General features: G+C 36.4%; 1 protein-coding gene across 2 annotated transcripts in view; it reads left to right on the top strand.

The window, feature by feature from the left end:
* The window catches only part of IMMP2L (inner mitochondrial membrane peptidase subunit 2), a 905,154-nt gene that overhangs the window by 608,152 nt on the left and 272,813 nt on the right, over positions 1-24,189 (top strand). For both annotated transcript variants that reach the window (XM_019925347.3, XM_073809839.1), the window contains one exon: positions 21,908-21,973. In XM_019925347.3, the coding sequence (XP_019780906.1) occupies positions 21,908-21,973 (66 nt within the window). The remainder of the gene's footprint in view (positions 1-21,907; positions 21,974-24,189) is intronic.

Below are 24,189 nucleotides of genomic sequence, written 5' to 3'. Positions count from 1 at the left end.
ATAGCTTCTCATCATTATGTCTACTCTGGGTGAGGTTTTTATATTCTAAGGAACCCTGGAAATGGAACGTTTTGCTCTTTCTTACTTGAGTTATGTTTTTCCATACTAGTTGTGGGTCCAATTCCAGGTTGGAGTTAAATATGAAATTATTAGAATGTTGGTTTTTTTCCTAGTAGATTTTGTTTTCCCACTAGTTTACAATTTTGTACATGTTTTGAAATCAATATTTTGTGTCCTGTTCGTTTTGGAAATATTTTATAGCTTTTCTTTGTGGCTTATGTCTTTATTGAATGTGTGGGGATCCAGTATGCTGAACTTCATAGAGTTTTCATGTGAAGGTTTCCAGCTGTGTCTGTCAAAGGTGGGCTAGGAACATCTACATCAGAATCATCTATGTGCTTTTTAAAATGTGTATTTCACATTCCTAGGATTCAACCCTAGACTTTAAAGTTTCAGAACCACTAATCCATACACTAAGATCTATAGACTATATAGAATCATTCATTTTCATGTCAGTATAAATTCTCTTGGAAAGAATTAAGGAATTATGAGTTTTTTCAAAATTTCAGCTGCCATTTTTTATTAGATCATAAGAAATATACCAAGATATTGCTACTAGGTTGCTAAATCATTTTGAATATTCATGAGCAAGGACTAGTATCAGTCATGAAAATGACAATTAAGGTACAGAATTCAGATATTCACAGCAACCTGGGATAAACCTTGAAGACACTATGCTAACTGAAATAAGCCAGACACAAAAGAATATTGTATGATTTTACTTATATGGGATACCTAGTAGCAATTTCTTGGTATATTTCTTATAAACTAATCACTATGAAATACTACTTGTTTTTTTTTTAAGCCCTAGTAACTGACTTGGGACTGTATGCAATGAGAAAGTTCAGACAATCACTACTTTCATATCTTCCCTTCGACTTGAGGAGACCAAGTAATCTAAAAATAAATAAGTAGCAAATGGGAACTTCTAAAATGCTTCATGGTATCAATATTAAAGGAATTCAAGAGGAGCGAGAATATTCTTGATAGATTCCAGACTAGCTTTTGGCTTTATGGGTAGTGTTTCACATTTAGAATTTAAATGGTATCAGCTCTATCTATACATTGCAAAAGCCATTTTTACATTATTTTGAAGCTGTTATGTTCTAGTTTGGTGTTTCAGAATTTAAATATGAGATCACACAACTGAGCTTAATGTAACCTGAAAGCATATAGGAAAAACTAAAAGTATGCAGGAAAAACCAATACGCTGTTAATCAGCATACCTTCCGTTTACACTGAGAGCATTCCATTTTTGTGTTTGGTAATATTTCTAATGAAACCAGAGTTTCACTGTAACTGTGACAATAAAACCCATTGCAGTACTAGTTTGTCACCTCACCTATATCCAGGAAACAACTTAGCACCAAGAGGCCCTTCAAAACAAAGAGGCTGAGTGTCACTGCACTGCCCAATTGTTGTTCAAAACAAAGAGGCTGAGTGTCACTGCACTGCCCAATTGTACCAATTGAAAAACAAGGTTTTTCTCCTTGTTGTTTGACCCTAGAAGGTATATATTAGAAAGTCTTCGGAGGCAAAAGAAAAAAATTACTGTGAATTATTATGACGTTTTGCAGGAAAATCCCCTATTGTATGAATGAGAATAAAAGCCTCAAAATACCTATGTGTGATAGTGAATTCCACATTACAGTGCAAATAAACATGCTTTTGAAAAAAAACAAAAACAAAGAGGCTTTCTTGGAAGGGGATGTGTGCCACCAGGTCAGTATGTTACTTCAGCTGACTCCAGCATAAGACATATAGGAGCTATGGTCCTGAAAATTAGCTCTCTCTGTCAAGTTGGCAGTTAAGAAATTCTGCATGCGTTCTCCAAAGCTAAGGTTAAGGTGATAAAGTAATTGAGCCTTTTAACACTCAAAGAAAGGTGGAGGTGAAATGAAATCACCATTCAAAACAGCAAATAATTAATTGAGTCTCTGTTAACAGGCAGGAGGTCAAGTACACATGGCCACAGCAACCACACAGCCTGCATTCTAAACAGCTGCGTCTTTGACTTGAAAGTGATTAGATTGCATTGTTGGGAACTCATTAAAATGAGATTTTAGCTTAGAAAGGTAGTAATATAGTTTGAAAGATACTGTAAGAGATGATCATTTACTTTTTGTCTTCTAATTTGTTCTGTAGAGTTGCAACCCTTGAGTTCCATTTCCTTGCTTTTTCTTTATTAAATTATGCTACATATTTGCTTTAAATCTGTAACTAATAGTTCTACTCTAGTATATTGATTATGTGACTAGATCAGTGTAACTATGAACAGTTAGACTTTTATGTATTAAAAGTTAATAAAAAGGAAATAAGACTTTTCCAGAAACACTCTTTTGTTTTTTAGTTGTTTTTTTTCCTCTAGCTTGAATATGAAATGCCTAGGTGTAGTTTTTTTTTAATTTATTTTTTGAACAATGTGTTCATTGTATTTTATTTTTTTTTACTTGAATGATATGTATATATTTTATGCAGCAGGTTCTTATTAGTCATCAATTTTATACGCATCACTGTATACATGTCAATCCCAATCGCCCAATTCATCACACCACCACCCCCATGCCCTGCCGTTTTCCCCCCATGGTGTCCATATGTTTGTTCTCTACATCTGTGTCTCAATTTGTGCCCTGCAAACCAGTTCATCTGTACCATTTTTCTAGGTTCCACAGATATGTATTAATATACGATATTTGTTTTCCTCTTTCTGACTTACTTCACTCTGTGTGACAGTCTCTAGATCCATCCACGTCTCAACAAATGACCCAATTTCGTTCCTTTTTCTGGCTGAGTAATATTCCATTGTATATATGTACCACATCTTCTTTATCCATTCATCTGTCGATAAGCATTTAGGTTGATTCCATGACCTGGCTATTGTAAATAGTGTTGCAGTGAACATCGGGGTACAAGTGTCTTTTTGAATTCTGGATTTCTCTGGGTATATACCCAGTACTAGGATTGCTGGATCATATGGTAATTCTATTTTTAGATTTTTAAGGAACCACCATACTGTTCTCCGTAGTAGCTGTATCAATTTACATTCCCACCAACAGTGCAAGAGGGTTCCCTTTTCTCCACACCCTCTCCAGAATTTGTTGTTTGTAGATTTTCTGACAATGCCCATTCTAACTGGTGTGAGGTGATACCGCACTGTAGATTTGATTTGCATTTCTCTACTAATTAGTGATGTTGAGCAGCTTTTCATGTGCTTCTTGGCCATCTGTATGTCTTCTTTAGAGAAATGTCTATTTAGGTCTTCTGCCCATTTTTGCTTTGGGTTGTTTGTTTTTTTAATATTGAGCTGCATGAGCTGTTTATATATTTTGGAGATTAATCCTTTGTCTCTTGATTCGTTTGCAAATATTTTCTCCCATTCTGAGCATTGTCTTTTCATCTTATTTATGGTTTTCTTTGCTGTGCAAAAGCTTTGAAGTTTCACTAGGTCCCATTTGTTTATTTTTGTTTTTATTTCCATTACTCTAGGCGTTGGATCAAAAAAGATCTTGCTGTGATTTATGTCAAAGAGCATTCTTCCGATGTTTTCCTCTAAGAGTTTTATAGTGTCTGGCCTTATATTTAGGTCTCTAATCCATTTTGAGTTTATTTTTGTGTATGGTGTTAGGGAGTGTTCTAATTTCATTCGTTTACATGTAGCTGTCCATTTTTCCCAGCACCACTTATTGAAGAGACTGTCTTTTCTCCATTGTATATCCTTGCTTCCTTTATCATAGATTAGTTGACCATAGGTGCGTGGGTTTATCTCTGGACTTTCTATCTTGTTCCATTGATCTATGTTTCTGTTTTTGTGCCAATACCATATTGTCTTGATTGTAGCTTTATAGTATAGTCTGAAGTCAGGGAGTCTGATTCCTCCAGCTCCTTTTTTTTTCCCTCAAGACTGCTTTGGCTATTCGGGGTCTTTTCTGTCTCCATACAAATTTTAAGATTTTCTGTCCTAGTTCCGTAAAAAATGCCATTGGTAATTTGATAGATATTGCATTGAATCTGTAGATTGCTTTGGGTAGTATAGTCATTTTCACAATATTGATTCTTCCTATCCAAAGACATGGTATATCTCTCCATCTTTTGGTATCATCTTTAATTTCTTTCATCAGTGTCTTATAGTTTTCTGCATACAGGTCTTTTGTCTCCCTAGGTAGGTTTATTCCTAGGTATTTTATTATTTTTGTTGCAGTGGTAAATGGGAGTGTTTCCTTAAATTCTCTTTCAGATTTTTCATCATTAGTGTATAGGAATGCAAGAGATTTCTGTGCATTAATTTTGTATCCTGCAACTTTACCAACTTCATTGATTAGCTCTAGTAGTTTTCTGGTGGCATCTTTAGGATTCTCTATGTATAGTATCATGTCATCTGCAAACAATGACCGTTTTACTTCTTTTCTGATTTGGATTCCTTTTACTTCTTTTTCTTCTCTGGTTGTTGTGGCTAGGACTTCCAACACTATGTTGAATAATAGTGGTGAGAGTGGACATCCTTGTCTTGTTCCTGATCTTAGAGGAAATGCTTTCCGTTTTTTGCCATTGAGAGTGATGTTTGCTGTGGGTTTGTCGTATATGTCCTTTATTATGTTGAGGTAGGTTCCGTCTATGCCCACTTTCTGGAGAGTTTTTATCATAAATGGGTGTTGAATTTTGTCAAAAGCTTTTTCTGCAACTATTGAGATGATCATATGGTTTTTCTTCTTCAATTTGTTAATATGGTGTATCACATGGATTGATTTGCATATATTGAAGAATCCTTGCATTCTTGGGATAAATTCCACTTGGCCATGGTGTATGATCCTTTTAATGTGTTGTTGGATTCTGTTTGCTAGTATTTTGTTGAGGATTTTTGCATCTCTATTCATCAGTGATATTGTTGTGTAGTTTTCTGATTTTGTAGTATCTTTGTCTGGTTTTGGTATCAGAGTGATGGTGGCCTCATAGAATGAGTTTGGGAGTGTTCCTTCCTCTGCAATTTTTTGGAAGAGTTTGAGAAGGATGGGTGTTAGCTCTTCTCTAAATGTTTGATAGAATTCACCTGTGAAGCCATCTGGTCCTGGACTTTGGTTTGTTGGAAGATTTTTAATCAGAGTTTCAATTTCATTCCTTGTGATTGGTCTGTTCATATTTTCTATTTCTCCCTGGTTCAGTCTTGGAAGGTTATACCTTTCTAAGAATTTGTCCATTTCTTCCAGGTTGTCCATTTTATTTTCATAGGGTTGCTTGTAGTAGTCTCTTAGCATGCTTTGTATTTCTGCGGTGTCTGTTGTCACTTCTCCTTTTTCCTTTCTAATTTTATTGATTTGAGTCCTCTCCCTCTTTTTCTTGATGAGTCTGGCTAATGGTTTATCAATTTTGCTTATCTTCTCAAGAACCAGCTTTTAGTTATTTGATCTTTGCTATTGTTTTCTTTGTTTCTATTTCATTTATTTCTGCTCTGATTTTTATGATTTCTTTCCTTCTGCTAACTTTGGGTTTTCTTTGTTCTTCTTTCTCTAGTTCCTTTAGGTGTAAGGTTAGATTATTTATTTGAGATTTTTCTTTTTTCTTGAGGCAGGCTTGTATAGCTATAAAATTCCCTCTTAGAACTGCTTTTGCTGCATCCCATACGTTTTGGATCATTGTGTTTTCATTGTCATTTGTCTCTAGGTATTTTCTGATTTCCTCTTTGATCTCTTCAGTGACCTCTTGGTAATTTAGTAACGTATTATTTAGCCTCCATGTGTTTGTGTATTTTACGTTTTTTTCCCTGTAATTCATTTCTAATCTCATAGCATGTGGTCAGAAAAGATGCTTGATATGATTTCAGTTTTCTTAAATTTACTGAGGCTTGATTTGTGACCCAAGATGTGACCTATCCTGGAGAACGTTCTGTATGCACTTGAGAAGACAGCATACTCTGCTGTTTTTGGATGGAATGTCCTCTAAATATCAATTAAATCTATCTCGTCTGTTATGTCATTTAAAGCTTCTGTTTCCTTATTTATTTTCATTTTGGATGATCTATCCATTGGTGTAAGTGAGGTGTTAAAGTCCCCCACTATTATTGTGTTACTGTTGATTTCCTCTTTTACAGCTGTTAGCAGTTGCCTTATGTATTGAGGTACTCCTATGTTGGGTGCATATATATTTATAATTGTTATATCTGATTCTTGGATTGATCCCCTGATCATTATGTAGTGTCCTTCCTTGTCTCTTTTAAGATTCTTTATTTTAAATTCTATTTTATCTGATATGAGTATTGCTACTCTAGCTTTCTTTTGATTTCCATTTGCATGGAATATCTTTTTCCATCTCCTCACTTTCAGTCTGAATGTGTCCCTAGGTCTGAAGTGGGTCTCTTGTAGACAGCACATATATGGGTCTTGTTTTTGTACCCGTTCAGCAACCCTGTGTCTTTTGGTTGGAGAATTTAATCCATTCACATTTAGGGTAATTATTGATATGTGTGTTTCTAGTACCATTTTCTTAATTGTTTTGGGTTTGTTTTTGTAGGTCCTGTTCTTCTCTCGTGTCCCCAGTTAGAGAAGTTCCTTTAGCATTTGTTGTAGAGCTGGTTTGGTGGTGCTGAATTCTCTTAGCTTTTGCTTGTTGTAAAGCTGTTGATTTCTCCATCGAATCTGAATGAGATCCTTGCCGGGTAGAGTAATGTTGGTTGTACATTCTTCCCTTTCATCACTTTAAGTATATCATGCCACTCCCTTCTGGCTTGTAGAGTTTCTGCTGAGAAATCAGCTGTTAACCTAATGGTAGTTCCCTTGTATGTTATTTGTCGTTTTTCCCTTGCTGATTTTAATAATTTTTCTCTGTTTTTAATTTTTGCCAGTTTGATTACTATGTGTCTTGGCATGTTTCTCCTTGGGTTTATCCTATATGGAACTCTCTGCACTTCCTGGACTTGGGTGGCTATTTCCTTTCCCATGTTAGGGAAGTTTTCAACTATAATCTCTTCAAATATTTTCTCTGGTCCTTTCTCTCTCTCTTCTCCTTCTGGGACCCCTATAATGCGAATGTTGTTGCATTTAATGTTGTCCCAGAGGTCTCTTACGCTGTCTTCATTTCTTTTCATTCTTTTTTCTTTATTCTGTTCCATGGCAGTGAATTCCACCATTCTGTCTTCCAGGTCACTTCTGTAATTCTGTCTTCCAGGTCACTTATCCATTCTTCTACCTCAGTTATTCTGCTATTGATTCCTTCTAGTGTAGTTTTCATTTCAGTTATTGTATTGTTCATCTCTGTTTGTTTGTTCTTTAATTCTTCTAGGTCTTTGTTAAACACTTCTTGCGTCTTCTCGATCGTTGCCTCCATTCTTTTTCCGAGGTCCTGGATCATCTTCACTATCATTTTTCTGAATTCTTTTTCTCGAAGGTTGCATATCTCCACTTCTTTTAGTTGTTTTTCTGGGGTTTTATCCTTCATCTGGTACATAGCCCTCTGCTTTTTCATCTTGTCTATCCTTCTGTGGATGTAGTTTTTGTTCCACAGGCTGCAGGATTGTAGTTCTTGCTTCTGCTGCCTGCCCTCTGGTGGATGAGGCTATCTCCAGAAACACTTGAATTAGCTACATCTTCATCATATAACTCCTCTGAGTATTGTATTTAAATCTTTAAAGCCTGGAATGATAAGGGTTTAGGGAATGGTGATTGTAAAAGATGAGATGTTTAGAAAGTTTTCCTCCTATGTATAACACAAAACAGTGTAAAAGGAAATAATTGTGTTTGAAAGAGAAGGCCAGAAGAAACTTAGATATTAGCTCATTGAAAAAATTATATCTGAGGAGGATAGTGTCCAAAGTATACAGGGGTAGTGTTGAAGAAAAGCTTTGGGAAGAAGAATTGGAAACGGCCCGGGGCATTTCTTGGATGGTGGGATGGAGAATTAGAGGGAGGCATCTGAGTGCCAGTGAACAGCCTGGAGGGATGGGCAATGCGCTGGAAAAAAGCAAGCAAACAGATGGTAGTGGCAAGAAAGAGCTGATAAAAGGTGGGAGAGATACGGTGGTGTGCATCAGTAAGGCTTTGGGGTTATACATCTTTAAAGGAAGCTGAATCAGGATTTTTGTGAGAAGTATTTTTGTGATTTTGTTATATCTTTTCAAGAAAGGCATTTTATTTTAGAGCGTAGACTTAGGTTAGTTAAAAGTCCCAAACAAAGTTTAATAATGTTGCATAAGTGAAAACATCTCTCCATGTGGTCAGTCCAAAACATGATGCCATTGCCTATAAACCCACTCCAAAGAAGATTAGCCCCCTGAAAACGTATTCTATACTGGAGATCTTTCTTAATCACTGATGTTTGTGCTCTTGTTTCTTGGCAAAGCTCCCCTGCTACAGTGAAATGAAACTCATAAATTTCTACCATTCGGATGAAGAATGGTGGGTGGTGAGCATATGTTTCTGAGAATCTGCTCTTATTTAAATCAAAGCCTCCTTCATGCATTTAACCGATAGGCATGTAAGACCAGTTGGAGATTATTTCCCTTAATTCTATTTGGCCTTGTTTTACTCCATTGTAGAAGTATTTGAGAGTTATTAATGGTTATACCTGTGTCTGGAAGATATTCATTAAGCTTCAGCTGTGGGAGCCATATGGAAATCAGGCCCCCTGTGGATTTCCTGCACACATGAAGAGGAGAGTTTGCTTCCATTTTGACTTAATAATCTCTCACTGCTGTTCTGGTTTTGAGGAAAGCCGTTGATCATGTTTGAGCTGTAGAGTGGTTTCAGAGCCTGTGAAATGTACAGCTCACGAAGAGCAACAAAGTGACAGCTGGAGAGATTAGAGTCCATTTTGTGTGTGTACAGAATTAGAGGACTGAGGCTCACAAAAGCAGGCAAGCCTTCTCACATTAATCAACGTCTTTTAAAGTAGAATCAAAGTGGTTTTCTGTAAGGAAAAACAAATGTGGGTAGACACTGTATATTCCATTTTAAGTGGGTCCCCATTATTTGCAATAAAGCTTTATGGACTAGAAAAAACATGTCTACCATATATTTATATTAAAGAATGGTAGAAAAGGGTAAATCATCTGGCAAGTTGTAGCCTCAACATACTCAGTTTTTATTTAAAAAGACATACCTGAACATATTTTATAGTTATTGCTGACTGTATACAGTCAACTAAAAATAGCAAGGTGATCTTTAGCCTTGTGAAAGAATGCATCACAGATTGAGATATAGTTGTAATTTTTGAAACGGGATTCCTTTGGTGTTCTGTATCTAGAACACTTGCAACTAGGGATATTTTGACCTCTGAATTTTCTTACAAAGGATAAAACTTTTCCAGGATAACCTAATGGGAAAGGACAGTCATGAGATTGTAACAACAGCATAACTGACTTTGTCGGATTCTGAGGCTCTGTTAAACCAATTTGGCTAGAAACCAAATTTAGCAACTCTAAGTGTCTTCTGTCTTCAAGTGGTTTCTTTGGTGCATCTATTGGCCCTGCACTCTCTTCCTACTTACCTGGTGGTCTGTATCTCTGTGGCTTGGTTTACCCTAATAACTTGGTAACTTCTGTTAGTTCTTGGAAATAGTCTCCCCCTTTTTCCTTCTATTGTCCCCAAAATTCCCTTACAATCTCTCACAATTCTTTTAACCCCTCCAAAGTACCATCCTCAACCTGCCTCCTTTTATCAGACATTTATTCTTAGCCACTAAAAACCCATTTTAAATGTAAGCCCTTCTAGCTTATCAGACACTAAACTCTTACCCTTTCTGTAACTCTGTGTATTCCACCCAGCAGAGAGGAAGGAGGTAATACTAGGAGGCTTAGAAACAAATAGGAGTTAAACATCTGATTTAATGGTAGCATTTTTTTTAGTTTAAAGCTTCATAAATAAACTGTCATAGTAACAAGTTATTGCAGTATAAACAGCAGGAAATAAAATACTAAGAAAGAGTTTCTGATAACTTAGAAACTAGAGCTATATAAGTGGCTATCAAGCTGAGCAAGTAGAAGATAATGCTGGTTTCAGAGGTGACCAGTTGAGTTGATTTCGCAGAATCCCAAACCTCATGTATTTTTTTCTGAAGACAGTTCATGAATGCTATTCAGTGTACTACTGGGGGCATAATGTTGACGCTTTCAAGGGAGCAAATTGTGTGTAGTTATTGGAACCTAACAGAATTCCTCCTCAAAACAATAGTACTGTATTTTAAAAATTAATAAGTCCAACAGGGTTAGAACAGAAATGAGCCAGGAAGCTTCATATTGTACTTATATTCTAACTTCTACGTTGTCAACCTCCTCCATGAGATCGAGCATTTTAGAGAAATTAGGATAGTTTCCATGATTGTGTGGAATTTCACCTCTCCTCACGCATATACCTAACTCAGTTTTACTAGGAAATTTTGAATCTGCAGCACAGTAGATACATTAATAATGCATGTCACCACGGTAACTAGAAATGGTAATCCACAGATATATGCAGTAGAAGAAAGAAAATGGAATGGGTGCAAATTCTCAGGCCATAAAAACCAAGTACGCAAAAGTATATACCTTCATTTTGCCGTTTCTGGATTTAAGTTTCTTATTGCTAACAAAACCTAGTATTTTCAAGCTGAGGTAAACTTAAGAGCCTTCTGAGGCAATTCAGAGCAATTTACGTCTGTTTACGGTTCTGCATCTTGTCAGAGTAGTATCTTGGCTTTGGGGAGTTTATATTGTGTTAGCATCAGGGGAAGGACAGCTTGACCTCAGTTCATGCTGGTATCTACTGAGAGGTATGTTGGCCTGTCTGGTTCTCAGTTGTGAACCCACCCCCCAACCCGCCACCCTCCGCTCTCATGCTGGCATCCACTGAAATACCCCCATTCCCATCCGACTCTTTATTTATTTATTGCCTGACCCTGAAAAGTATCACATGGTAACCACAGTCATGAGATAAAAGGGCCGGGGTTTAGTACATCAGTTTATATGTCACCTTTTTATCTGATCATAGAAAGTTACATTGAAGACATTCTGGCCATGTTGTTTGGAGGGCACACCTCTGAAGGGCACGTGTGAATTTAACAGCTTCTGTCCATTGCAAGCACCTGTTGGGCTCAATTAGGCAAACTTCAAAAGCTTAATGCACCATAGGTAAAGTATTCATTTTTGTATTTATAAGGATAAAAATTCTGTCTCATTTATTCCAGATATTTGGTTATTCATTCTGGTTAGAAATGAATTATGGGTGAAAAGGTGGGTGGGTGCTAAGTGCTGGCTGCAGGTAAAATGGTCGAGACTGTCTTTGTTCCTCACTTTTACTAGGATGTCCCCTGCCCTGAGCTTGGCATCTCACACGTCACAATATGACCAATATCATGGCAAACTTGTGAGTGAGCTAAGTTAGAGACAGGATGATCCTTGTGCCATTTTCCAATAGCCTTTTTCAGGTGACTGCAGGTACCACTAACGTCTTGTATGAGCATTGGTGTAAATGTCCTCACTTCAGCTCTTACATACCAGGACAGTTGTCCCTCGGTATCCGAGGGGGACTTGAGATACCAAAATTTACAGATGTTCAAGTCCCTTACATAAAAAGGGGTAGTATTTGCATATAACCTATGCACATCCTCCTGTATACTGTAAATCATCTCTAGATTACATCTAATACCTAATACAATGTAAATGCTATGTAAATAGTTGTTATACTGTATTGTTTAGAAAATAATGACAAGAAAAATCTGTATACATTCACTACAGATGCAACCATGGCAGGCCTAACTGCACAGTACATGTCAGCAACAATGTAACATTTTCTTTCTTTGAATACTTATAGATTGCTTTCATTTAATGACCTGAAAGAGAAATATATAGAATAAAACACAGAATATTTAAAATACAAGTACATATAGAAAATATAATTATAAACAGAGAAAATATAAATTCACTTCTCTCTCACACTCACACACACACTGTGTTAACCCTCATCAAAACCCTGATTATTCTCTCTTGATAACCCTCATATGATGATAATGATGATGGTGATGACGACGACAACGATGGTTGTTGTATTATTTTACCATGCTGATGGGGTGAGGGGATGAGATGTCTGGCACTGTAGGTAAATGGTGAGACACCAGGCTAACTTGAACCTTCTGGCAGGACATCAGAAGGATGAACTGGGTTTCAGTTGCAGATGTTGAGACTTTGGAGGAGGCTCAGTGATACTAATGTCAGGATCTGTAGAGGCTGAGGGCTGAGGATCTTCAAGCTTGAAGGCCAGAGCTTCACAATTGCAGGTGCTTTAGTTAGAAACATTGTTATAGGAAGCTGTTTCTTCTTTTCTTTTCATCATCAAACAAATCTTGCAGTGGTTCTAGGTGCATCATTATCCCTCAGGTAATACAGAGGCTTCATTCCATCAAAGAATCATACTTGAAGCTCATGTCCTTTTTAATGCATGAAACTGTCAAAGAAAAAACAAAACTGCTGCAGATTTTTCAAGCATCCAAACTGATAGTTCTGCCTCCTCTAAGTCTTCTGCATCACTATCTTCTGCATCATCTTAGAGGATTTCAGCAGATCTTTGAGTTCCTTGTTGGTAAAAGTTTCTCTATGCTATTAGGTGTTCCTCAACATTGTCCCCAATCATGTTAGAGAAGCTTTCCCCACTAAATTCCCTTGGAACATTCCTGACTTTTGCATCAGTAGCGGGGATGCCCCTGAAATCATAGACAACCTCACTCCATAATGGCTCCCAACATGCACTCCTGTCTTGGGCATTGGGACATCTACAGTTTCTGTAATTGTGAAGCTCTTCCATAAATCCACAAGTCTTCCTGAAGGTGAGGCAAGTGTAAGTTGCTTCAATGCACTGATGATGCCTTGATCAAGTGACTGCAGCAGTGACATAGTGTTAGGAGGCAGGAACATTACTTCTGCATTCTTGTCGGTGAAGCAGAGACATTGGGGTGGCTGGGAACATTGCCAATGGGGAGGCCCTTGAATGGCAGCCCCTTCTTTTTGAGGTATTTTTTTCACTTCGGGAATGAAGCCCTGGTGGAACTATCCCAAGAACAAGATGGCCATCACCCAAGCCTCCTTGTTGTGTTGCCAGAACACAGGCAGGCGATTTGGGGTTTTCATCACATTTCATCACTATTGAAGGCTTGCTCTGGAAGGTAGCCTTTCTCTTCTATGAATTTCTTGAGCTCTTCTGGGGGCACTGATGACGCTTGGCATCAGTCAATGCTGATTCTCCCGTGATCTTCTCGTAGCCCGCCAGCCATCCCTTAGCAGCCTTCATCTCCTTCCTCTCACTCTCCCCAGCCCCTTCACAGTAACGCTCGTAGAGATGGAGTGCTTTTCACGCATAACTTTGCCAATCAACAGGGATACGCTCCTGTGGCATGTCCTCTAGCCGCACACTTCATGCTTTCTCGGTCTTTGCAAGCACTTTAACATCAACCAGAGAGACTATTGTTGCAATTGTACGTGAAGCACTAACACTTCCGCAAATTTTAGCTTCTTTCTCCTTTATTGTGTGAATGCACAGTTCGTTCTTACCGACCTTACTGCCCACTTTGGCAAGCGACATGACACTTTTCAAAAGATCTAGGATTTTCATTTTCTCTTCGAGAGGAAGCACTTTACGCTCCCTCTTAACCTTTGAGGGATGCTTTGACCACTTAATGGCTTTTTAGGAGCCATTTGCTTCACAGAAACGAAGGGTGCCTACAGCATAAGCAGCCAACGAACAAGATGAGGGGTGAACAGTGTTCAAACGACTGGGTGCTGGAGAGAGACTGAGTGTCTGTGGAATGGCAGGAGGCTGCAGCAGCCTACACATCACTCGATTCAGTGGATTTAGTGTAGTGCTCAATGCACGGCAAATTGAAGTTTTGCTTTCTGGGACTTTCTGGAATTTCTCTTTTATCCAAATGTTTTCAACCTGTGGTTGGTTGAATTCGTGGATGCAGAACCCAGGGATACAGAGAACTGAATTTATTCATTTTGCATTTCAGTTGGTCTGCTTTTTCTGTGCCATATTCATGCATATAAGTATGGCTTGATGTGGAAAATATCAATAGCTTACACTTTCAAGTTCTGTTGTTTGTATATTCTTCAAGCCTACCGCATGTATGTGGCACTATTTCCCAACCTGTTTAAAGCTTAAAGTATAAATCCAGTTAGCTTAATCATGATATTAGGGTTATGAGACTAGACTGATGGCTTTAATTCATTTGAAGACCAGTTAATTTTGTTTTATTCCGTAGCCTTAAGTGGTACTCTACAAAAAAGTCATACTCAATGAGATAGTGCGGCTAGAGGGGTAAAACCTGTCTTGAGTACAGCAAAAACCGCTCAGACACTCCTGAGTGCATACTTTGGGGACAGAGTAGTAGTATTTCTATATGAATGTCTGCACTTTGAGAGTCTATACTGAAAGAATAGTCAATATTTATATTTATGTTAGGTATTCATCTCCACTTCCACAGATATGGTCAACTTTAAGCATATTCAATGTGTGAAAACACAAATTTATAAAATAAATAAATGAGGGAATGTATTTTTCAGCCCCGAATTTTCTTTATAGTTCAGAGGAGTTTCTTTAAATAGTATGATTCCATATTGTATGGTGGAATATACACACATACACACATGTGTGTATTACATAAGTGCTATATATTTTATGTATGTACTATATATATTCATTTACATACAATTCTAGACAGTGAAGTGTAAGTGCAGTTATGTTCACAACTGAATATTGCAGTGTTCTGTGTTTTGAAATGCTTGAATTAATAAACATTGGTAGAAATTAGCTCATTGTTATGATTATACTAAATTTCTTAGATTTTTCACAGTTAAGTGAAGACATTTATTTTTCAGAATCAAAACAGTCAATTACAAAACCATTTCAACTTTTTCAGTTACGGAAGTTAGAGTCATAATACACATTTAATTGATTTTGTATAATCAAGGCTGATTTACTAATAAGACAAATTGTCACTATTTGCATATTAAACTTCTTCTAATCGTAGTTAGTGACGGTGAGACAACTCTTAAATTTAACCAAGAAAATGTTTATCAATAGACAACAGTTTAATTCTTTAAAGTTCATGCTTTTGTTGTTTCATAAGTACTATTAGAATATATTTATTTGTATAAGGAATTATCTGCCATAAATCGGAAACATAAGCTTACTGTTCCTGCTGCTACATTCTTGGAACACTAGAACCCCGACTGGAACCTCTCAGGGTCTCTATAGGATCACATTGCTACTGCTCAGGAGCCTGATTCAGCGAGGGTTTGCTTTGAGAGAATAAGCCATCCGTTCCTTACCCCATCCCCACCCACAAAATGTCTGCCCAAGAGCACTGTCCCCAGTGCTCTGAAATTCTACTCACTTCCCACTAGGATTTTCTACACACATAACAACCCTCTGCCCCTGCCTGATGGTGATCCTTTCCCAGGATTTCCCTTCCCCCAAGACCTGTTCCCTATGTAAGAAAACATGGTATCATAGAAGAAAAATTTGAAGCATTAACCTGGGTTCTTGCCACCTCATCTGTAATTCACTTTCCTAACAATGAGGCCCTTGGATTGGAGCGTTTTATGAGATATCTGAGCAAGAGTACTTGTTAGGAATTGCATATATACACACATACATACACTTTTTTTTTAAAGGTTATTCTATGACATATAGGTTTTTTGGGTTTGTTTTTTAAATTAATTAATTTTTGGCTGCATTGGGTCTCCGTTGCTGTGAGCGGGCTTTCTCTAGTTGCGGCAAGTGGGGGCTACTCTTGGTTGTGGTGCTTGGGCTTCTCATTGTGGTGGCTTCTCTTGTTGCAGAGCATGGGCTCTAGGCACACAGCCTTCAGTAGTTGTGGCTTGCGGGCTCTAGAGCGCAGGCTCAGTAGTTGTGGCGCATGGGCTTAGTTGCTCCATGGCATGTGGGATCTTCCCGGACCAGGGATTGAACCCATGTCCCTTGCATTGGCAGGTGGATTTTTAACCACTGCACCACCAGGGAAGTCCCATACATACACTTTTCTGAAACTGTTCTGAGGTTATAAGCTTCACACTTGTGAAGATTTCAAGAATAAACCCAAAGAGCAACAAAAAAGTCTTGATAATTTCTTTTGTTTAAGTTTCAAAGATTCACATGATACAAAGAGAAGTCTGCAAGGGGCAAAAATGTAGCTGAAATGCTGACCTAAGTAAGAACTTTTAGAGTGCTAATTAATAAAACTGCATTGAATTTAGAAAATAGATCATTATAAAAGGGGCTGTTTGCACAAAGTTCGAGCTACTACTGATAGTGAAGCAAGAATACAGAATTTAACATAGAAAAAAGTCATTTTTATTATGATTCTACATATAACACCCATTTAATTTAAAACTGACATGTGACTTTCCAATATGAATACAGCTATATTTAGTTTTCATGTTTCTTTAGTTAATTGTGTAATAAAATTTGACCAAACCTTTAAAAATGCCTTTCTTGCCCTCTAATGCAACAGACTCTGAAATTATTGGAGGGTTTTTGAAATAAATATTCTATCTATGTAAGTCTTAAAAAAAAATCCTAACGATTTGCTTGTGTCCAGTTAATTGATCTCCTTTATGAATTTATTTTAGGAAGACATGCTTCTAAGATTTACCGATTTCCTACTATGCGTTAGACCCTCTGCTGGAGTTTTCATGTGTTCTCTCAGTTGTTATATGATGCTAGAGGTGGAAGAAATCATCAAGATTTCTAGGGGTTCCCAAACTCATGTGTCGTCAGACACTGAGACCAACATGAAACAAGCTGTTGGCACTGGGGCAACTTCTCAGGATCTGCTTCTCAGATCCAGTGGACTCTTTTCATGGAAGAGTGTAGGCTTGGGGTGCCAGATCTTTGTATTTTTCTAAGAGGAACAAGAAATTAGAATTTTTATGTGAAGTCTCCTGTTTGTTTGGCCAGCTCCAGATTAAAAATAAATAAATAAATGATGTGTGGACCAAGCAAAACATTTCTACAAGCTAGATCTGATTGTCTGACTTCTGGTTTAGGACTTCTGAGCTAGCCTTATCTCTCCGAAAATGAGACCCAGATTTTTTACAGGGCTTGCCTACAGTCAGCAGCTGTCTGTACCAAAGGTGGAACAGTGACCATAGATTCCATTTCCAATGTCCCCCAGTCCATGCATTTGTAGGACACAAGGCGCCCAAGCAGAAACCCTTAGGCCATGGAGAATGGGTGAGACTGAATATTGCCAGGAAAGGACTAGGTACACTCATAGGCCTTTTCTAGCTCTAACCTATGAAAATCATGTGAAACCCAGGCAATATTTTCCAAAATTAAAAAAAAAAAAAGAGAGAGAGAAGAGAAGCTATCGTTTGCTAAGGTTTTTCATGACTTTTTATTCTGTTGTGTGGACTTTTCATTTTCATTTTGATAATACAGTAGCAATACTTTTTTTTTTACCATTTTGATGATGTAAAATTAGTTGATTTAATGCATGTCCATCCTTTCGACAGTATAAAAAATAGTGTATCTATTATAGGTCATTCCTAGAATATTAGTTCTTAATTTTACCTCATTAATGAAGAGTTAAAATTTAGACCTTTCTGTGATATATGCCAAGGTGACTTCTAATCCTGAGATGAATTCTATAATAATCTGGGCCAATCCTGAACCATATAAATATAAAAATCTACACAACCCACAGAGGGAGGTTTTAGAATTTTACTATAAATGGGAGAAGGGTGAACGTGCTCAGACACAGGGTTCAGGTATATGTCTGACATCAGGATGAGCACAAGTGTACCAGCAGAGAGGGTGGTACACTTGCTAATCTCCTCATTCCCACAGAATACAAGAGGGTCTCTCTTGAGTTTTCCAGAGTACCTTCCCAGTGTTCCAAACAGGATCAAAATAACAACCTTTTGGGAACATACACAAACGTGAAATTAGCTACAAAGGTTATGAGACTGAAGACATGGCTCTGTTGGTAAAAATGGCAACACTTCTATCAAGATAGGAAGTGAAATTCAAGGAGAGGTACATTACATAACACAGGAATCTTATTATGTCTGTGCTAACCCTTCACCCTTCCCCACAACCATTCTTGTTAGAGATAAGTCTGCCACATCAAACTGATCTACTGAGACCTATGCAGTAGAGAGACGATTCTAGGCATCTTGTCCAAACCTCTGGAGAACTTTGCCTAATTAAATCTTTGGCATAAAACAGAATGCTTAAAATTCAGACTCCAGAAATAAATATTGTAAAACAATGCTTATTATGAAAACACTAAAATTTCAAATTTAAATGCAAATTTTATTGGGCAGCATACATCGTGTCCCTAAAGTAAGGCATAATCCTTCACTTGTTATTTTTCTTACTTCTAGAAGACAGGCAAGTGGCCAAGAAAATGTAGACAAAGGGAAGTTCAGTGACCATCACAGTGTAAATCTGTAATAACTCTCGTACCACTTGTACTTACATCCAAGTAATGCATTCAGCAGCCTAATGATTAAAATATAGTTATAGATTTTGAACAGTAATGGGATTAATGTTAGTAATAGCCTTTTTAAAAAATTTTGAATCATGTGATTAGATTCATGAGATTAATATTACATTAAAATTTATAGATACATTTGAAGTAGTAATTCATAAGACTTTAATTATATACGTAGCTCACTTTGTATATTCTATTTTGCCTCATGATCTTACTCTGTAGGTTATTTTAAAATATAAAATACTTTTCAAGTATATCTCGAAAGCTTAAAGGTTGTGGCGTAAATACTATTTTATGCTGATAAGGGTTGCATTTCATGTTATTTCATTAATGTTAATAGCACGTCAATATTAGGTGGGGAGACTTGATAATTAGTTCAGGTCTCACTCCTGTCTTGGAACGTTTCTTCTCAGTTAACATCATGTGACACAAATATTTGTCATTTTCTAATGGACTTCCCAGTAATCTGAACCAAAAATCCAGGCATGTGTTTTATCAAACACAGAACTATGCCCCCCACCTTTTGCTTTATATCCTTCCTAATTTTTCCCAGTACAGTTGCATGCACGTTTTCTCTTTATACTTACTGAAGCAAGGTCATGGTACACATAAATTTTCTAGCTCGCATGTTAAATCTGTGTATCCTGTTGACATTTACACATCATTAAAAATTCTTTTATAGCGTCATTTTTAATGATTGAAGAATATTTTATAATGTGGATGGACTATAATTTATTTCACCAATCTTTTCTTGTTGATTTTTTCTCTCTTTTTTAAAATAGACAACATCCATGTAGCTAAAATTTTGTATACATCCACAACCATTTCATAAGGATACGTTCCTAAAAGCATAATTGATATGTTAAAGAGAATATAAAATCTTAACCTATTTACCAAAAGGTATGTTACATGATCCTGTACTTTAGGACATGTACTAAATCCTCAACAACAAACTGTATTAATAGTATTATTACTATTTCTTTGTCAATATAATAGGAAAGTGGTGTCCTATTGTTTTAATATACAATTCTTTAGTGATCACTGAGGTTGAATTTTTTTTATACATTTCTGGTTATCTAAACAGAGAGACACGGGGGCAAATTTTTCTAAAGATCTATAAGTAACCCTGCACAGAAGATATGAATTCTGTCATCTTGAATGTGCCAGATCCCTCACTCTAGCTGTACATAAATGACATTAAATTTATAGAAATATAATGTTTAGTCAATTCAGTGAAGGGGACAGTTCAGTCAAAAACTCTGATCAAATTTCCTTTTAAAATAAAGAATATTAATAGTTAATTTAGTGGAAAGTTATGTCACTAAGTTTCACAAGTAGACTCAAATGGTTTAGATGATTTTGTTTTCTCTGCAAGATATAATGTGAAATATAAATCTTATTGAAACTGCATATTTCCTTTGGCAAAGTATTACATTTTGAATGTATTTAATCTTTTTAGTATTTGTCCATTTACCTTGCTTTTTAAAGGTAATTCAATTCAAAATGTGACTTGAATTGAAAATATTTTTATCTATCTCTGATTTTTAAATACATCTTAAGTGATCATTTATGTGATATGTGAGCTGTTTCTTGAAACACATGTTAAATCAAAAGACTAAAAATGTTACTGGCAGGAAATTGAACGTACTAAGATTGAGTTATCCATTGCTGTGTAACTTCTAGCAGCTTAAAACAACAAACATTATCTCACACATTTTTCTAAGGATCAGGAAACCAGAAGCAGCTTCAGTGGGTGGTATGGCTCAGGGTCTCTCATGAGGTTGCCATGAAGCTATTGGCCACAGCTGCACTTCATGAAGACTTGACTGGGACTGAAGGATCTACTGGTTTTTGTTTGTTTGTTTGTTTGCTTGTTTTTAATTGAAATGTAGTTGGTGTACAATATTGTGTTAGTTTCAGGTGTACTACCTAGTGATTCGACATTTACATACATTAGGAAATGATCACCACAATAAGTCTAGTAACCATTTGTACCCATACAAAGGTATGAAAATATTATTGGCCATGTTCCTTTTGCTGTATATTACATCCCAGTGGCTTATTTATCTTATAACTGGAAGTTTGTACCTCTTAATCCCTTTTGCCTATTTCACCCAACCTCCCACTCCCCTCCCTCCTGGCGACCACCCATTTGTTCTCTGTATCTATGAGTGTGTTGAAGGATCTACTTCTAAGTTCATTCACATGAAGGTTGGCCAACCTTAGTTCCTCACTAAATGAGTTTCTCAGTAGGACTGCTGAGAAACAGACATGGCTTCTCCTAGAGTGAGGAATCCCAGAGATAGAGTAAGTGGGGGGAGGAGGGAAGAGAAGGGGAGGGGAGTATTTATTTGAGTAAATAGTATTACCTTAAGTAAACATTTACCATAAGCTACTAATCATAGATTAAAATAAATGATGTCTGCATTAAGTATATCAGAACCTATCAATTTCTTTTAGTCTTGTCTTAGCATTCTGAATTACATAATCTTTAAATGGCTAAACCTAGTTGTGCTTTAAAAGAATTTCCTCCCCTTGTCCCTCCTCATCAAGCTCTACCATACCCTAAAACCCGAACCCCAGATTCTCCCTGCATCTGCGTCTCTCTCCAGGACTGTCCAGTATTATGCCCCAAAGAGGGTAGGGTCTTGGAGGAAGGAAAACACAGTGTTTAGGGGGACCTCAAACACTGTGTCCTCTGTGCTTCTGTAGAAAGATGCAAGTACAAGTGACAAGACTCCAGCAAGGCTGGGCCCTGCCCCTCTCCAACTGATCCTTTGGCACAAGGGTCAGAAGCAGCTTTAAGTAGGAAATGTGGCAAGGGACCAAGGGGTTAAGAACAGCCCCAAACTTCAAGTCCTTGAGGAAGTGACATCCTCTCCTCTGGGTGGGCCTGGTCTAAGTGCTTTGTTAGAAATAAACCAACATGGAAAAAAAAAAAAAAAAGAATTTCCTAATTGTTTTTTTTTTTCAAAAAAATTCCTCTTCATTGTTTTCTTTGTTTAAATCTAACTCCTCTGTTTATTTTAAATAAAATGAAGAAACTTAAGTATGTTATCATTTTAAAGAAATGCCTAATTATTTTATGTATGAATCCTCTTTCCTACAGGTACTTAGATTTAATAATGAAAATCTTTATACTTCTGGGGTTTTATTAATTTTTTTTTTTTTTTAGTTTTTGAAAAGTTTCAGTGTGATCCTTTTCCCTCAGAGGTTTAAAATAAGAGTTCTTTCACTCTTAGCTCTATCTCACTTGGGACCTAAATAGGACTGATGTCATGTCATGGTTGCAAAGGATCCTGTAATGACTTTAATATAGCATATTTTCTTGTAAAATTTCTTCTCATTTTCTTAAAACAACAGACACAACTGATTATGTAACCTTATCTTTTTCTAGGTCTCCTAAAAACCCAGAACAGAAGATCATTAAGAGAGTGATTGCTCTTGAAGGAGATATTGTAAAGTAAGAACTTAAACTGGTTTTTGTTGTTGTTGTTTTTTGTTTTTATTGAGTTTAGGTTGTAAATATCTAGATTTTTGTTGAGTTTTAAATCACATCATATGGAAAGTACATTTCAATCCAAAGAGGTGTCTTTGAAGTCTTCAAACCTTTGGAGACTTTCCAAATGAACTGGTACATCTTTAGTGAGTATCATCAACCATTTCAGGATATAACACGTAAATAAACTGACTGATGGTATTGTTATCCTTTACTGGGAAGCACAAGAGAAATAAATATTAATTAAGCTGAAATTAACCACATTTTATAAAAAGACCATTAAATAACTGTTTTTCAGGTATTGAAATTAGTATGATTGTTTTAGGTTATGATGTCAAGGTTCGTTTTAGAAAAAATTCAATAACATTTTGTTGTTTTAGAAGCAAACACAGGAACTAAGGGGGAGCTTTTATTATAATAGAGACGGGGGAAGATGGAAAAGAATGTGAAACAGAAGCTTCTGAATCAGTGAAAAAAACAGTAGTTTTAAAAAATAACATTGTAACAATCAGGTGTTTTAACAATGTGTAGTAACATCTTATTTATTCTGCTTGCTGATGAGTCTAGAATAATGTTTGAGGTTCAACAAGTTAATATTGATGTAGCATGATATGTCTCATATTGATTGCTTACTTTAAGTTACAGCCAAGTCTGTACAATATACTTTGAAAACTGTATTCAGAAAGTTTTTTGATCCCATTTTCCCAAAAAGCTTGTATTAATGACAATACAGTTTAAGTAATCTCATTAAAATGAACCTCAATTAAAATGGTCTAGAGCAGAATCTAGACCAACAGTTCTCAAAGGATGGCCCAAAGACCACTAGGAGTTTCCAAGACCCTTTGTGGGGTTCTGTGAGATCAAAACTACTTTCCTAGTAATACTAAGGTGTTATTTGCCTTTTCATTGCCATTTCTCATGAGTGTACAGTGGAGTTTTCCAGAGGCTACATGATGTATGATATTGCAGCAGATTGAAGGCAGGAGCAGATAAGAGAATGTGGCTGTCTTCTATTAAGCCAGATACTAAAAAGATTGCCAAACATGTAAAAAAAAAAAAAGCCACTCTTCTCACTACTTTTTCTCTTGTTTTGGAAAACAGCTATACTTTTCATTAAATATGTTCTTTGTGTTAGCATACAAGTTTATTATTGTTATTTTACATTGAATCACTAAAGATTTTTTAATTCTTTTAATTTCTAATATGATAAATATTGACATCTAATATTCACATAAAAGTTCTTTGAGACCTCAGTTATTTTTAAGAGTGTAAGGGTGTCCTCAGACCAAACAGTTTGAGAACTTGCTGATGCAGTAATGAATGGCAAACATTTTCATGTCCAGATTAAGGAATCATTAATAGCCTGCATGGTATCAATGGAGCTATCGAGGTATGGTATGTTTAGTTTATATCCATGATTATTTGTTTGGTCTTTTTTTCTTCTAAAATCTTTATTCAATTATAAAGCAGAAACTAACACACCATTGTAAAGCAATTATACTCCAATAAAGATGTTAAAAAATTCTTTATTGAGGTATAATTTATATATATATATACATATATATAATTCACCCATTTTAAATATACAGTTCAGTGAGCTCTAATATAAATGTATGCAGTTGTGCAACCCTCACTGCAATCTAGTTTTTGAGCCTTCCTATTACCCTCAAACATTCCCTCACCCGATTTGCCCTTAACGCTGGTTCCCATCATTCCCCATTGCCAATGCCACACAACCATGGACCTGCTTTCTGTCTCTATAGGTTAGCCTTTTCTAGAAATTTTATTTACATGGTAATATACAATATGTAGTCCTTTGTACCTGGTTTCTTTCACTTAGCATAGTGGTTTTTGGTTCCTCCGTGCTGTGCACCTATAGTTTGTTCCTTTATATTATTGATTCATTCCATGATATGGATGCACAACTCTTATGAATATATTAGAAACAATGAGCTCTACCTTTTAAATGGGTAAATCATATGTTATATGAGTTACACCTCAGTAAAGCTATTAAAAAACAAAACGACAGATCAATAAAGTGGGCAAAAGTTTCATCTAAAGTAATCTAACAGGATTAGGAATGCCAAGAGATACATTTTATAGTATAATCCAAAGGTAACACAAATTTCATTCAGATTATCATTATTGCTCACTAGCTGACTAGTCCACAACGTGAGATT

The sequence above is a fragment of the Tursiops truncatus genome, chromosome 9 (genome assembly GCF_011762595.2).
Source record: "Tursiops truncatus isolate mTurTru1 chromosome 9, mTurTru1.mat.Y, whole genome shotgun sequence".
NCBI lineage: Eukaryota > Metazoa > Chordata > Mammalia > Artiodactyla > Delphinidae > Tursiops > Tursiops truncatus.
The sequence above is the reverse complement of the archived record's forward strand: the minus strand, read 5'-3'. Positions and strand labels throughout refer to the sequence as shown.